The sequence below is a fragment of the Eschrichtius robustus genome, chromosome 8, assembly GCF_028021215.1.
Source record: "Eschrichtius robustus isolate mEscRob2 chromosome 8, mEscRob2.pri, whole genome shotgun sequence".
NCBI classification, from domain to species: domain Eukaryota; kingdom Metazoa; phylum Chordata; class Mammalia; order Artiodactyla; family Eschrichtiidae; genus Eschrichtius; species Eschrichtius robustus.
The window spans coordinates 50,113,053-50,130,233 of record NC_090831.1 but is presented as its reverse complement, the minus strand read 5'-3'; the positions used below and the strand labels follow the sequence as shown (position 1 = coordinate 50,130,233).

Here is a 17,181-nt window from a genome sequence, read left to right as displayed (position 1 = left end):
CGTCATGGGGTTGTTGACAGAACTAAATGAGATAATTTGAAAGTGTCAAGCCAGCACCTGACTACCCTGCAAGCACAAATGGTATTCAGTAAATATTAACTGCTCTTTCTCCTTATTTCTTTTTCCTTTCTATTCCAACCTTCTGATTATGATTCTCCCATTATTAAACTCTGACCTAGAGTTAATTCAACTTAAGTAGAAATGAGTCAAAGCACAACAGAATCTTGAGCTGTAGTGATTATGGCCTGCATTTATCAAAATACCCCCTTCTTCAAACACATTTCGGTTATATCTGAAACTATGTGGTGGACTTGTTTTTGGATTGTATGATAGCTCATACCAAGTTAGAACATTTTTCCCACTTGATATACTAAAAAATGAAAGGCAAGAAAAATTTCTGGCAAGGAAAATATTAGTCTTCTCTAAATTATAGCAAAATCTCATTAATTTAGATCCCACTAAAAAGGAAGTATATTAGAAATTTAATTTCCATTAAAATCAAAACTATAAGCAAGATTTTGCAATGAGACTTTACCCTAAAAAATAAAGATATTAGAACCATAGTAGTTTGAAACATATAAAAGCAGACAATGTGATGTATATAATTTGTGTTTTGTACTTTGTCTTTGCTCATAATAGAAAATATAAAAGTTCATGTTTTAGTAATGTGCACTGAATCATACTTTACTCAGTTTTTCAAAGTTAGTGCTAAATGAGTAGTGAGATACTCCCTTCAACAAAGACACAGGATAAACATAAGTAGCTTTGCATAATGATGCAGAGAGCATTAGCGTGGTCTTAACATGAAACTTGTATTTTGTGTTTTGTTTCTCTTGCCTTAATTGAATTCAAGTATGTGTATGTGGTTTTATTTTGTCACAACACAGATGGAGAATTATACTCTGGAACGGCAGCTGATTTTATGGGGCGAGACTTTGCTATCTTCCGAACTCTTGGGCACCACCACCCAATCAGGACAGAGCAGCACGATTCCAGGTGGCTCAATGGTAGGTGGTGCATGCCAGAGTGCAGGCACAAAGCATGGGCATCTATAGTAAGTCAGTGGAGAGCTTTCCTTGTACGGTGCAAACAGCATGAGTTGAGATTTAGTGTGCAGATAAATTCATGGTGGTGACTTCATGGCTGTGTGTGTGAGAAAGTGGGGCAAAAAGAGAAAAGAGAGATTAAAAATTTAAGAAAATATTTGCTTTGTGCCAAAACTAAAGTTTCTCAGTAGTTAACTATGGAAAGAAATAGATCTGGGCTGGAGCTACGGAAGGGAGGCAATGGAAAAAGATAAGATGACTTACCAATCTTGTCTTCCAGGGACACCACAACAAATCTCATGATGTAGTATTTTTTTTCCTCCACACCTCTCCTGTGGCCTTGAGAGCATAAGTTATTAAATGTTTGAAAAAATTGTTGTGCTAAAAGCATTACACTGAAAGTGGTTTTGAAAGGACTCTGTATCATTTCATTTGATTCTCCTTTAATCTTCCTAAAATTCTTTCTCCCGTTTTATAGGTTGGGAAATTAACACTAATATTTTATCTAAGATTACATCTAACCCAGTAGTAGATTTGGGGCAAGAACCCAGTTTCCTGACCTTTAGTCACTAGTGTCATACTTGATGAAGCAGATACTTTTTTAAAAAATTTATTTTATTGAAGTACAGTTGATTTACAATGTTGTTTTAATTTCTACTGTACACCAAACTGATTCAATTATACATATATATATATATATATATATATATATATATACATTCTTTTTCATATTCTTTTCCATTATGGTTTATCACAGGATATTGAACATAGTTCCCTGTGCTATGCAGTAGGACTTTGTTGCTTATCCATTCACTATATAATAGTTTGCAAGGCAGATACTTTCTTAATTCTCTTTTTCTTTTTAATACATAAATAAATTTACCATAGATGAAAATTATAAAATTTATATGCCAAAAATAAATAAATACTATTTTCATTCAGATTTTGAACCAAATAATCCTTATATAAGTCTTCCATGTAGAGGTTTTTTTTTTTTGGATTATTCATTTATGCATTCATCAAAGATTTTTTATAATCGTCCCCACCATATTTTCATGGTTATTTTTTATTGTTAAATAATGATCTCCATTTATATCTGCCTTCAGTCCTGTAAAATAAAGCTTCCCAGTCCCGAATCTTGCATTCATGAACTCTCCTTTGGTTTTACATGCCTCATTAATAAGGATGAAGCTCATGGCTTACAGTCCATCTATATACTCAGTAAGATGCTTGATTATCTCACTCTTTGAACTTCTGCCACACTTGCTTCTCCTGCACTTCTGGGGGTACCCAAAATTCATTTCACCTCTGTCTTTCACTGGTTTGTTAGAGAACAATCACAATATGCTCTAAAACCTCACTGAAATTTCAGGAGACCATGAGCCGTGTGTTTTTGTTCTTCTGTATCCCAATTCTAAAATGACTATTTAAATCATAAAACATACCTCAAATTACCTCAATCAGCATTTCATTCCTCCTGTAACAACATTCTGATTGTCCTGTTATTTTTCATGTATTAGTGAAAATGATGTGCCCCTTTACTTCCACCTTTGACCCTACTGCTTTTGCTCTTAATTGCATTGATTTTTTTCCATAAATTTACCCAATTTACTGTTTTTGCTGTTTTTATCTCTTCTTCACCACTGATTTCTTCCCTGACCTGCAAACATGTTTGTCTACCCTATCCATACTCTTCTTTTAATCATGGTGTACCACGAGGTTCCTAGATATCTAAGTCCATAGCCTGGTTAGGAACTTGTTTTCTCAGCATTTTCACCAGCTTTAGCCATTTTCAACCTGACTTTGATCCCGTGAAACTGCTCCTCCTCCCCTAATGACTTCCTATGTTTTTTTTTTATCAGTCTCCATTTAGACAACCTCTCCTGTGGTATTTGTCACTTAACTAGCCCTTTCTCTTTAAAAGGGTCTGTTCTCTCAGTTTCCTGCATTTCCTGCTCTCCCAATTTTCTATTAAGTTTGACATTACTTCCCGGTTGCTGTTCTTCAAATGCAGATGATGCCTAAAATAATTCATGATTGAGTACAAACACTGTGGTAATCAAAAGGTACTGGACGTATAGTCAAATACCCACTTCGGGGGGTAGAGGAGGTAGAATGGTGCCCAGGTGACCATCTGAGAAATTAGAAGCCTCACTAAGGAAAAGAAAAATGCTGAGATCACGGTAAGGCTCTCTGTGTAAAGCCGTTGAAGACCCAAACTCTGAAATCCCAGAGGACAGTTTTGGAATATCCACTGTTAATTATTAAACCTAGGCTTTGTATGGACTCAAAATTAGTAGGAAAAAACCTCTTTCAATGTGGCTATCTGGTCTACTCTCAAACTGAAATATTTATGTAGGAGGGGAAAATGTTTGTGTTTTTGTTCAGCAAGAAGGAGACTTTGATCTACTAAGAACTCTAAAGGGCATACAGGCTTTCACTGTCCATGAGAAAGAAAATCTCATTAGAAGATGGAATAACATAAAGGAGAGTATAGTATCCATTTCATTTTCATGGCCTTGGAGGAAAAAAGTCATCAAGTTAAAGCTGCTATTGTGCTACGCACTCACATGTTGACAGCTGAGTCTGAAGAATTTACACTGTGGGAAAACAGTCATTGTCCGCAGCTCTGTACTTCATCTCTGCAAATGTGTAGTTCATTTGAGAATTCAGTTATCAGTCTCTCAGCACTAAACGTGAGAACTGATTTTGCCAAATTAGCACAAAGGTTACATTTGACAGGGTGCAGAAACCAGAACTGCGGCAAGATGGAGGATGCAGACACATATGAGATAGAACCAAGGGACTGTGTGATACACAAGCCTCATGAAATTAAACGCCACTGAAGAACAAAATTGGAAACATAATGTTTACACATGCATGCATAAAATAAGTGAATTTTGAGGCATCAGCATAGACTACACAATCAGTTGTGCTGCCAGAAGTAATAAATTACTTTGCAAGGTACTTTTTGAAAGGTCTTCTGGGCTATTGAAATTACTTTTGGCACAGGACTGACTTTACTTTTATCAAATCAATTCAAACCAATTCAATTATTTTGGAAGAATTAGTTGGCCTATTTCAGATGACTTTTAATTTGTGTTCTTGCTAAACAAAAATAAAAAACAAAACTGTTGTGTAGAATTGGATCTTGAAATGTCTCAATTTTTATGGAATTTCACTATTTTCATAATTACTCACTAAAGTTTACATTTTTATAATAGTAGCAATAAAGGCTTAAATTCAGTTTCATTTTACCAGGAAACATTAGGAATTAAGTAACAAACTTTTAGATGAAGAAACATGAGAGATGGAATCTATTGATTTTTTCCATAACTGCTTTTTAAAAATCATCCTTTACGCTAGCCCCTAGTTTAAGATTGCTAGATGTTAGAACAACTTTTGATTCCAGAAAATGTACTGGTATGAGTTGGACCTGATGTGCTAAAATTCACTGTTTTTTTCTTTTTGCTTCATAAATTCTCTTAATATTATATAGCTTTAAACTTCAATTCTAATTTTGGTTTACTAACAGTGTAAAAATTAGGTAAAATTTCTCTCTGTATGTTCGTAGTAAAAAACCAAGTTTACCCTGCTGTTATAGTAATGATTTCTTATCATTTATTGTGTAAGTATCACCTAGTTCTTGTACATATTAGTCATTCATTAGAGCAGATGGATAGCTAACCCACATTTATTTTTCTATTTGATAGACACTATTTCTAACATTGTTTATTTATGTCTTGGACTAACATTGGAATGCTATATGATAGAAGGAAAGACTACAGTCTTTAGAGTGAGACACTGTTTTACCTTGACCTTGTACCTATTCATGGGTTTATAATACTACCTACCTCTTAGAGTTGTGAAAAAATTGACTACGTGATAATGCGTATAGAGTACTAAGCAAGTGATTGGCATGTAGTAAGCACTTAATAAATGGGAGTTTTTTCTGTATCCTTTATCCCACTTCCATTGGGTGGAGCATGCTTAGTAAGCTTTGTCAGACTCATTCTGTGAGTGATTATATTTGAGTCAGGGTGAAAGGGCAGTCAGAGCTGGGTTTAATACATGAAACCACATGGATCCTTGAGAGAGCCAAGGCCCAGTGCACACAAACAGACCTAATTACAGTGCCCAGAGTGTGAGACCTTCCTACTCATTTCAGGAAGACCTGTTTTCTTTTAGTGGAATTTCCTAAAAGGATTGTGCCTGTGGATAGACCAACTCACTTGCTTTTTTTCCTGTAATTGAAATGGTATGCGAGTCATCATTCCACTTCCTCTCACTTGTAACACTCATACCAGGATGGCTTGCCCTTATTGGAATCAGCATAGCTTCCTCTGTGGTCATGCACTAGGATATTTCATGTTCTCTAAAGTTTCAAATTTCTCCACAAGATATATTTTTTTGAAAATAGAACCAAGAAATGTAACTGCAAATAAATTCTGAGAGCACAAATTAATACTGCATTGTACCAGATACCTAATCTTAAATCACTTGTATAACTCTTTTGATATACTATTTTAATTCTACCATCTTTAAAGGCATGAACTGTATCAGAGTATCTAACTGGATTTTTTTAATAAATAAAGTTAATCATCTAGTTTGGCATAATGTCAGACTTATTTAATGATACCATTTTGAACTATTTCTCTGACTTAAGTTAGTAATATTTTGCTGACCTTGAGGAAAAAAGCCCTCTGGACGCCTTACTCTATGGTTACATGAGCAGATGAGTGTTATAGATGTTGAGTGACCATTCAGTTGAAACAACAAGAGCAACCACAAACATCCTCTATGAAAGAAGCAACAAAGATAGAGTCTTTTTTAACTTTTGAATTACATATTCTATGAATTACATTCTGTATTAATTAGTTAACAATTCTGAAGTATCAGTGCATAGAGTCACAAATAAAAATGTTAGTATTTTTGGTTATTTTTAGTGAAATCATGCTGAAACATGGATATGTAATAGTTTAAAATAAGTATCCATAACTATATCTAAACACAACCTATTAGTTATGGTTTTTTCCTTATGAATCTATTACCAAGAAAAATTTTCCTGCTGATAAAGAATGCCCACCTGCCAGAAATACAATTTTTTCAAAAAATACATACCATGAAATTATTCTACTCTCTAAATGATGATAAATTTAATACAGTCACTAAATATGCCTTCTTTTTCTCATAAAGAGACAAGTTACCAAAATATACCTTTACTTGCTCTTCTTTTCTGAGGACCTATTTTCTGTGTCACATTTTATCTAAGGACCATGATCACTATTAACCAGTTTTGTTTGAAATTACTTTGCACTTATGAGAAAAAAATGAATAAAACTTTGGAATAAAAATTAACTCATTAGTGGCAATGTTTGGAAGATGATTTTTTTTTCAGGCCGCTGAGAAAATGTAGCTGAATAAAATTGTTAGGATATGCTATTTTAACATTTTTTAATGATGGGCTAAAAAGTACAACCCTCAAGTATGGCACATTAATCACAAATTTTGAACCACTTATTTCAGAATTTATAGTTGAATGGTGAGAGTAGAAAATAATATTTAAGGGTATGATTACATTTACTAAAGAAAATTCTACTTTTTAACTTAAAATTGATGAAAATGTATAAAAGTGAGACAGTATCTTGGAAAATTCTTTAAATTATAGCCAGCTCTCCTTTTCTCTTGGTTCTTAACATTATTTTTCTCTCGTCTCACCATCAGCTTAATGAATACAGAGCCTGTCTATACCAATTTCCTCTTCTAGAGTCACTACATTCAGAGCTTGGTGGGCCTCAATAGGGATTTACTGCTGACTGAGTAATCTGGGTTCATGTGTGCAGTGACATCAAGCAAGAGATTTACCCTGAGAAGTGGATGCCGTGACAATGCGTGTAACCATGGTGTGACTGGCCTCTCTGACATGGCTCTCAAAAGCTTTCCCTCTGTGAAAACAGAAGCCTGTTTGCAAATTAATTAGTTTCTGGCGGCAGCTTGATTGTTGACCCAGAGTTTGTAGAGTGGAAAAACAATCAGATTAGTGTGCTCAGGGTAAAAGACCAGTGTGCAGTTGCGTGTGGCTTGCTCAACTATTGAAACCATGAATGGACTGAAACAAATTCTTTTCTGAGAAGCCTAGGCAGAGGTTAAGTGTGATGAGCCTAGAGCTCCCAACAGCAGGGGTGGGGGAATTAAAGGATTTTAGCCAGATAAAGCTGGATGATGGCAAGCAATGCCATTGAATTTTAATAGCATGGATAGTTTTGACCAAATAAAACAAAAAACAAAAAAACACTTGTTACGTTGTTCTAATCCCTCTGAGTAGAAGGAATAAGTTTACAATATTATTAAATGTAGGTTTGACACAAATACTTTCATAGTAGAAAATTTCAGAAGCTTTCAGATGGGAAGGTTTTAATTAAATTTGTCTCAAAGGCTAATATGATAATATCTAAATGAAAAACTGTTCTGAAGTAACCTGCCTTTTTATGTTGATAAAATTTTTGTTGATATATTTACCTCAGCTGCTTTCTGAGGTGTAATCCTCACATGCCCAATAAAATTAATCCTGAGTCAAAGAGAGATGTTGGCTCATGAGAATACATATTCTGCTATCTACTTTTGCAAATATCAAATTAGGTAACCGTGCCAAGGAATGATGTCTGCAATCTTAGGACGAAAAAATTCTGCATACAGTTTTTGATGATTAAAATTTGTTTTAGTCAATAAATTATTGTTTATGCTTCATTTTGTAAGATTACCTAACACAATAAGCCATATATACTCTTCCTTTTTAGATACCACTGGCAGATGTCTCCCTAAATACAGCTCTGATGGCTATCACAGTACTTTCCCATTCAAAAATCATTTATATCTCTCAATTTACAAGTGAATTGAATCCAGATTTCGCTGCCTGTCACGTTCTTTGTCATGCAATCCTAAATGACCTCTCCAACATTAAACACTTAACAGACTCAAATAGGGTCGGTTGCCCTTAAATTTACTATCATTTTCGTATAACCATACCGTTCTCTCAGTGGATTTTAATCTTTCCCACCTTTGAATCCCAAGAGCACGTATATGCATGTTTCGATTTATCACAGGGCCTACCACTTTGCCTTGCAATCTAGGATATGCCAAATAAGAAACTCTTCAATGAATCTGCTTTGCAGGCTCTGGGGTCAGATGGCCTGAGTTTGTATCCCAGGTTCTCCATCTACCGCCCTCGTGACTTGGGGGGTAATTTATGTTACTTATTTTCATCACCCATTTATGATTTGTAAAATAGGGTTAATAACTAATACACTGTTTTTCTGAAGATGCGTGAGACAGTCCTCATAAGTTACTAAGAACAGTGTCTAATAATATGGTAGATGCTCATTATAACTGTGGTTGCTGCTGGCATTTGCATACCAGCTCTATACATAGAACACAGTGCACATTTGGAGAATTAATACAGAGAACCAGCCTGAAGGTTATGTTTGCCTTTCTTAATCTGTTCTCAGGCTATTTTGTTTTGTCTTATTTAATTGACTATTGTCAATATATGGGCACTTAATACATCAAAAATATATAAAATATTTGTCTTTAGTATTAAAATAGTATATAAACTTTTAGTCAAAGTGAGCTTAACAAAATTAGCAGATGAAACAATGAAATGGTGAACCAAGGGTAAATTTCAATAAAATGTGTTTTCCTAAGTATTAATTTAGCTCTATGAAGTGCAATACTTACCACTTAAGTAAATAAATCATTAGGTTAATTCTTTTAGTTTTCCGATATAATTTTTAAAAAAACATTGCATTGTTGCGTCTAGGATATTCATTTATCCTGCCGTATCACAGCTTAGCTTTTAACTTTTTTCATGTGAAGACGTCGTCTGTAACCTTTGGTGTGGTGGTTAAGAGCATGGAGTCTATGGAACTTGACCGCCTGACTTGGGCACTAACTGAGCAGCTGGAGACAGCTACTGTAAGCTACCTGTGCTCAACGTCCCTTTTTTCAAGTGGAAACGATAATCGTTCCTCCCTATTGGGTTGTTATGAGACTTATGCATAAGTAAATTTCTATAAAGCCCTTGGAAAAGAGACTATTCTTACCAAAAACAAAACAAACAAACAAAACAACTCGGTTGATGTTAGCTTATTCCATAACATTATGTAAGAATTTTAAATAATAGAAAAATAAAAATACCTAAATATGTCAACTCACTAAAGATGTAGTAGAATGTACAGTCTCACTTAACTGAACAGCCATGTATTTCTAGGAAAGCCATGAAAATGGCTTAAGGAACACAAGACAAGATGAATTGATAGTGATCTATGCCCTTTCCTTAGACCGAGTCTATACATACATGATTTCTTGTCTAACGATGTGAGTACATTTTGATAAAATAGATCTACTACTCTTTTGCTTCAAGAAAGGGAAAAAGGGTTTTTTTTTCTAAGTTTAGAAATATACTAAGTTACTTACATATGACACTGAAATGCTCTAAACTTCATGTATCAACTAAACATAAATTACAAAATGTTATGCAGAAGAAGGGTCTTTAAAATATTTTCCGGGTAATATTAGTAAGGAAGATTTGCATGTGTTTAGATGCCCTTAAAAGAAACATTTTTAACTTAGAATTGTTTGTGTCACTATATGATTTAAGTAACTAGACAAGAGAAAATCACATCCCTTCACTTCCCACCCCGGCCTCCCCCACCTTCCTTTCAGCAGTCTATCAACTTCCTGTGGCACTTTTGGATCAACACATAAATTCTGCATTTTAAACACTATAACATTTTACATATGGTAATATTATTATTTTAAAATATATTTATGCAAAAATAAAGATATGCATTTGAAAACTATAGTTTATTAGTAGTAGTAATCTTGTAAATTGATTAGTATAAATTTTTTATTCATTAGAAGTATAATTTTTATTATTTTGTGATGATTTACTAAATCATAACTATTTTGGCATTTAATGTAGGCTGTTAGCATAAGGGATTCATCAAAAATGTGTCGCTTCAATATGTTTATAAATTTGTCTAAATTCACATAAGCGTAATCTCTTTCACCTCATTTAATTACTAATATTTTTGCCTTCTTTTTTACTTTTATTTTTTAAATTAATTTTTATTGGAGTATAGTTGATTTACAATGTGGTGTTAGTTTCTGCTGTACAGCAAAGTGAATCAGTTATACACATATATATATCCACTCTTTTTAAAATTATTTTCCCATAATGGTCATTACAGGGTATTTAGTAGACTTCCCTGTGCTGTACAGTAGGTTCTTATTAGTTATCTATTTTACATATAGTATTGTGTATATGTCAATCCCAGTCTCCCAATTTATCCTTCCCCGCCTTCCCCCTTGGTAACCATAAGTTTGTTTTCTACGTCTGTGACTCTGTTTCTGTTTTGTAAATAAGTTCAGTTGTACTATTTTTTTAGATTCCACATATAAGCGATATCATATGGTATTTGTCTTTCTCTGACTTATGGATAAAGAAGATGTGGTACATATATACAATAGAATATTACTCAGCCATAATTACTAATTTTAAAAAATGTTAGGGTTTCAATATCAAAGAGAACCATCCCTTTTTGTACATTTAAAATCCTCACCTGAATGTGCATGGGAAATTCGTGACAGCCAATTTAGCTTTCCCTCTGAAACCCACACTGCCTTTTTCTGCTTAGCGTACAATAGGATTGAAGTGACAGACAGTACAGAGCTGTATTTGGGGGCTCGTATGTTGTGTTTTGACCCATTTACAATTTAGTAAACTTGAATCTAAGTGATCCTGAAAGTTATTAATGCCAAGACTGATATCAAATGATTACTGCCACTTAATTGCTTAACACCTGTAGAGTTTATTTATCAGTGTGTTTTCTAAACACATTTAAGAATGAATGAACAAATTATACTCACGTTTTGCAGGACAAGAAAGTAATCTTCTAAGTCAAACAAAAATGACAGTATTCTGAAAATAGGAAACAAAACATAGAAATTACCACAAAACCTTATTTTGGGATGAATTAAAGGGACATCTAGTCATACTAATAACTCAAATTATAAAATTTGGACTTATGAGGCTAGGATGAACCAATAAGGTACAGAACATCTTTGATCAATGACTTTTATGTATTTGCAGTAATCATATTAAATATTTTGATGGAGGAGAAATTATTGAAGTAGTGGAATATTGCTGTTTGCCATAAGAAAGCTAATGACTGACCTCCCTGTTGTTACTTCTGTTGATTTCCTTTAAATAAAATAAAAGGGAAAATCACATTCTTTATAAATATCAAGGTAAATATACAGCCAACTCTGATCAACCAATCAGTGCCCAAATTAAGAAAATTGTAATATAACTGGATGTGAAAGCCCTTGAGATGACTGTATGTTAATGAATCTTAAAATGTGAACTGATTTTCCATTTTTTTCCAAACTGGAACTACCTTTACTGTTTTTCTGGTTTGTTTCTGATTCCTGAGTAAGAGCAACCTGTAGAAGGCAGTTGAAAAGACTGGCTGGAGCTAGGAATTTGACAGCAGGAAATAGAACAAGAATGGCAGACCGTTAGGGCGTCTAGTTTTAATGTCCTACAATGCTGAGGTCATTTGGTAGTGATAGAGCAGAGGCAGTACCAAAAAAGAGGGTAGCCATGTCATAAAGATGTGCAAAATCTCTACTAAATTTAATAGTTTTGATTAATTTTGTCATCTCGATTTTGTATAAATGTGCTGCAGCTCCATTAGTCAATTCTGCCTGTTAGCTACTCATGAATTCCCAAACTGTTTGTCCTTGGAAGGATCACACTTTGTTAGCAGTAGATGTCACTAATATGTTAGTAAAGAATATTCTGTTAAGAATAGCAAAATGAAACTTCCTTTAATACACTTTAATACAACTAAGAAAGCTGACTATGGCATTGCTATTAAGCTTGATTACTTGTAACTATTACTTATTTCCTAGGATGGGAAAACGTAGGTAATCATTAAAAGAAAAAAGTTTCTAAAAAACATACCTATCCACTATTTGTATGGAGTCAGAAAAGAAAGATAATAATTACGGAGGAATAAAGGGAGAAAAGAAAAGAGTAATTCCTAATGGTTAATAATAACTTCCTGAATAGATTTTGTCATTATCACTTAACTATAGTAATAACATCTGTCACTGTAAGAAAATTTATGACATCACAAACTGAAATTAAAATCCTTAAACTACACCATTGTCTCGTATCTAAAAGTCTAACCCTGAAGTTTATAATGTAAGTTAGATGTGATATATATTAAATAATTTTTACAGTCTCAGAACATTGCAAAATATTATTGGAACATATATTAATTCCTGGGCCATTTTATATCTGACCATACGGTTGTCAGTAAAAACAATGAAACGCCATGTAACATGATAAAGGTAAAATAGCTAAGTTATTAATGAGAAGTTAAGAATAGATCACTTTTAGGTGAACTAAACTGTCAAATTTAATTACTGTTTACAATGTATTTATTTTCTGTTTTTTAATGAGTATTTTTAGTTTCCCCAAGCCTAGTCCCTTGTCAGCTCATTCAGCAGTGTTTTCTATTTCTCTGTATATAACTTAAGTATATCAGTCAACACAGTTACTAACATAGAATGCTACTCTTTCCTCTGTACCCTACAGTTCTACTGGAAGTGCTCCTAGATAACTGATATTAGCACAACGAATAGCTAGCTACGTTTGCTAGCTACTAACATTATTCTGGCCAACTTCCATTTTCTGTACACATTAAGCACTCTCTAGGTACCAAGAACTATTATAAGAAACAGCTGAGTAAGAGAGATCCCTGCCCTCCAGGATAATACTAATAGAACTCTTTATCAAAGGAAAACCCTGGAAGTCTTAGCACATCTATGGGATTATATGCATATATGTCCAAGAAGTCTTAATATCTTAAAAACATTGTTTAACTCATAATGTGAGAGAGAAGGTACTATCCATTTTTCTTTCAGTGAAACATGAATTTTTTGATTCAGTTGATTTTCAGGCTTTGAGTATCAGAACCACTGACTGTCTGAGGTTTTTACTGTAAAATGATTTGACAACTTATGAGGAAGGCTATTTTTTGTCCATATATCTGTGGTCTTCTGTTAGTGAATATGTATATAAGACAGTTCAAAATCCAAGAAATTGGAAACCCCCTTTTTTTAAGTTTTGAGGAAAAGGTTGGGAATCTTTTGGAATCAGAAAAACTGTACATAATATGACTATAGATTTTTAGAAGGTATTATTTTCATGGCATACGTTTCTAATTATAAATAAATTTTTAAGAAGGGAAGTCATCGGAAAATAGTGAGACCAAAAAAAGATTGGTGGTGAGAGAGAATTAGTTAAGGAGTGGAGAGAAACTAGAAACAATATTCTTTTATATTCAAGTATTTTAGCAGAAGTTCTAAATGCTTCTAGATGTTCTAGAAATTCTAGATGTTCTGGGCTGCTGTCCAGTAAGTAAGTAAATAAGGTCACTTAAATTGGTCTCTGAGCATTAAAAGATATACATAAAAAATTACGAATTAATCATTAGCAACAATCATGGTTCTTGACCCGTTTTCCAAGAGTAAAATCATTTAATTTGTTTTAAAACTTTAATTTCTAATTTGATTATTTAAAGCAGTGGTTGAATAAGAGCTTAAAAATGCATGTTCTGAACAGTTTTCTTAGGTAAATTTATTGTCTTCATTGATTTAACACACTATTTGCTATAGAATTTTTATATATCACTAGTTATACTGCCTTTCTTTTCTATCATAAAACAGAAAGTGTAGTAATTTTCCAGTTCCTTTGGGTTTTATTATATAAATCTATAAATTGTTTTGTTGTCATACTCTTACCTGCCTTTCTCCTTACATCTGCTCTGTAAACATTTTAGTGGGGGTGTGGTCACAGTAACAAATGGAGGGATATTATTTAAAAAGATGAGGAAATCATTCTCTCGCTGTTTTAAACTAATATATGTAAACATTTCTTATTATATGGTCTAAGAAATTTATTCCAAGAACATGTAATTATATAAGGCTCAGAGCATGGCTCAGACAATGGTTGTATTTATAGTTTAATACTTACTCCATGGAAAAATGTAGAAATCGTAGGTCCGCTAGAAAGTAAAACTAACTTAGTCTATATTAAAGACATTAGAAACCATTTCTTAGTGTTACTGAAATAAAGGGAAACAAACCCTGTATTTATTAAAAACAAAGTTGAGAGTATCAAATTGGTTTAGAAAATACCTTTATTAGTCTTGAGTAGGTATCTATGGAAACAACTCTATATTAGCCCTCAAAATATATAAGCATTATTAAAGCAGAAACAATAGGGAAAAGTTGCAGGAAAGAAAAGAGGAAAAGGAGATGGAATGCTTGCACTGAACAGAAACCACAAATTGAATTAAGCATTAGCACCAATTTTATCACATTTTTTTAAAAAATTAATTTATTTATTTATTTTTGGCTGTGTTGGGTCTTCGTTTCTGTGCAAGGGCTTTCTCTATTGTGGCAAGCAGGGTCCACTCTTCATCACGGTGCGTGGGCCTCTCACCACCGCGGGCTCTCTTATTGCAGAGCACAGGCTCCAGACGCACAGGCTCAGTAGTTGTGGCTCACGGGCCCAGTTGCTCCGCGGCATGTGGGATCTTCCCAGACCAGGGCTCGAACCCGTGTCCCCTGCATTGGCAGGCAGATTCTCAACCACTGCACCACCAGGGAAGCCCATTAGCACCAATTTTAAATTGCATCCACCACACTGCAAATGCTTGACATTTAGTGTTATTACCCAGGATGTTTGAAAGTTTTAATAATTAAAGCAATAATTTGAGAAATTGATGTTTTTACATAAAGAAATAATTGAAATAATCATGCACAACTGAAATCCTATGTTTGTATAGTGTTTTATATTCTTCAAAGTGCTTCCTATAAGATCATTTCGCCCTCCCCAAAACCCTGTGAAATAGAAAACTGCAAGTAATAAAATTTAAGTAATCTGCAAGAGGTCAGAAGTAACCTTGTATCCAGTGAAAACTGAGATGAAATTCATACCTTCTGACTCTCTCTTCCCTTTCTAACGTGTTCATTTTATTATTTACCATTACTAAAACTTGCATCTTTCTGTTCTTTGCTAAAGCTTTTTCATGTAGGAAATTTTTATCAAGTTATAGACTTTGGTGTTTGTTTTTTTTTTCCCTTCCCCCTCCCCATATCCTCAAGTCCATTCTCTAGTAGGTCTGTGTCTTTATTCCTGTCTTGCCCCTAGGTTCTTCATGACCATTTTTTTTTCTTATAGATTCCATATATATGTGTTAGCATATGGTATTTGTTTTTCCCTTTCTGACTTACTTCACTCTGTATGACAGTCTCTAGGTCCATCCACCTCACTACAAATAACTCAATTGTGTTTCTTTTTATGGCTCAGTAATATTCCATTGCATATATGTGCCACATCTTCTTTATCCATTCATGTGTCAGTGGACACTTAGGTTGCTTCCATGTCCTGGCTATTGTAAATAGAGCTGCATTGAACATTTTGGTACATGTCTCTTTTTGAATTATGGTTTTCTCAGGGTATATGCCCAGTAGTGGGATTGCTGGGTCATATGGTAGTGCTATTTTTAGTTTTTTAAGGAACCTCCATACTGTTCTCCATAGTGGCTGGATCAATATACATTCCCACCAACAGTGCAAGAGGGTTCCCTCTTTTCCACACCCTCTCCAGCATTTGTTGTTTGTAGATTTTCTGATGATGCGCATTCTAACTGGTGTGAGGTGATGCCTCATTGTAGTTTTGATTTGCATTTCTCTAATAATTAGTGATGTTGAGCAGCTTTGCATGTGCTTCTTGGCCATCTGTATGTCTTCTTTGGAGAAATGTCTATTTAGGTCTTCTGCCCATTTTTGGATTGGGTTGTTTGTTTTTTTTTAATATTGAGCTGCATGTGACCTCTTTATATATTTTGGAGATTAATCCTTTGTCCATTGATTCCTTTGCAAATATTCTATCCCATTCTGAGGGTTGTCTTTTCGTCTTGTTTATGGTTTCCTTTGCTGTACAAAAGCTTTGAAGTTTCATTAGGTCCCATTTGTTTATTTTTCTTTTTATTTCCATTTCTCTAGGAGGTGGGTCATAAAGGATCTTGCTGTGACTTATGTCATAGAGTGTTCTGCCTATGTTTTCCTCTAAGAGTTTGATAGCATCTGGCCTTACATTTAGGTCTTTAATCCATTTTGAGTTTATTTTTGTGTATGGTGTTAGGGAGGGTTCTAATGTCATACTTGCAAATGAAACTGTCCAGTTTTCCCAGCACCACTTATTGAAGAGGCTGTCTTTTCTCCACTGTATATTCTTACCTCCTTTATCAAAGATAAGGTGACCATATGTGCGTGGGTTTATCTCTGGGCTTTCTGTCCTGTTCCATTGATCTATATTTCTGTTTTTGTGCCAGTACCATACTGTCTTGATTACTGTAGCTTTGTAGTACAGTCTGAAGTCAGGGAGCCTGATTCCTCCAGCTCCGTTTTTCTTTCTAAGATTGCTTTGGCTATTCGGGGTCTTTTGTGTTTCCATACGAATTGTGAAATTTTTTGTTCTACTTCTGTGAAAAATGCCAGTGGTAGTTTGATAAGAATTGCATTGAATCTGTAGATTGCTTTGGGTAGTAGAGTCATTTTCACAATGTTGATTCTTGCAATCCAAGAACATGGTATATCTCTCCATCTATTTGTATCATCTCTAATTTCTTTCATGAGTGGCTTATAATTTTCTGCATGCAGGTCTTTTGTCTCCTTAGGTAGGTTTATTCCTAGATATTTTATTCTTTTTGTTGCAATGGTAAATGGGAGTGTTTTCTTAATTTCGCTTTCAGATTTTTCATCATTAGTGTATAGGAATGCCAGAGATTTCTGTGCATTAATTTTGTATCCTGCTACTTTACCAAATTCATTGATTAGCTCTAGGAGTTTTCTCATGGCATCTTTAGGATTCTCTATGTATAGTATCATGTCATCTGCGAACAGTGACAGCTTTACTTCTTCTTTTCTGATTTGGATTCCTTTTATTTCTTTGTTTTCTCTGATTGCTGTGGCTAAAACTTCCAAAACTCTGTTG

General features: G+C 34.1%; 1 protein-coding gene and 1 long non-coding RNA gene across 3 annotated transcripts in view; one reads left to right on the top strand and one right to left on the bottom strand.

Annotated features, from left to right (window-relative positions):
* The window catches only part of SEMA3A (semaphorin 3A), a 490,617-nt gene that overhangs the window by 386,869 nt on the left and 86,567 nt on the right, over nucleotides 1-17,181 (top strand). For both annotated transcript variants that reach the window (XM_068550463.1, XM_068550464.1), the window contains one exon: nucleotides 888-1,007. In XM_068550463.1, the coding sequence (XP_068406564.1) occupies nucleotides 888-1,007 (120 nt within the window). The remainder of the gene's footprint in view (nucleotides 1-887; nucleotides 1,008-17,181) is intronic.
* The window catches only part of LOC137768834 (uncharacterized), a 35,971-nt gene continuing 19,429 nt past the window's right edge, over nucleotides 640-17,181 (bottom strand). The window contains exons 3-5 of the long non-coding RNA XR_011074818.1: nucleotides 10,974-11,025; nucleotides 1,311-1,385; nucleotides 640-1,143 (exon numbers count right to left, since the gene is read on the bottom strand). This is a non-coding gene — a long non-coding RNA (uncharacterized lncRNA). The remainder of the gene's footprint in view (nucleotides 1,144-1,310; nucleotides 1,386-10,973; nucleotides 11,026-17,181) is intronic.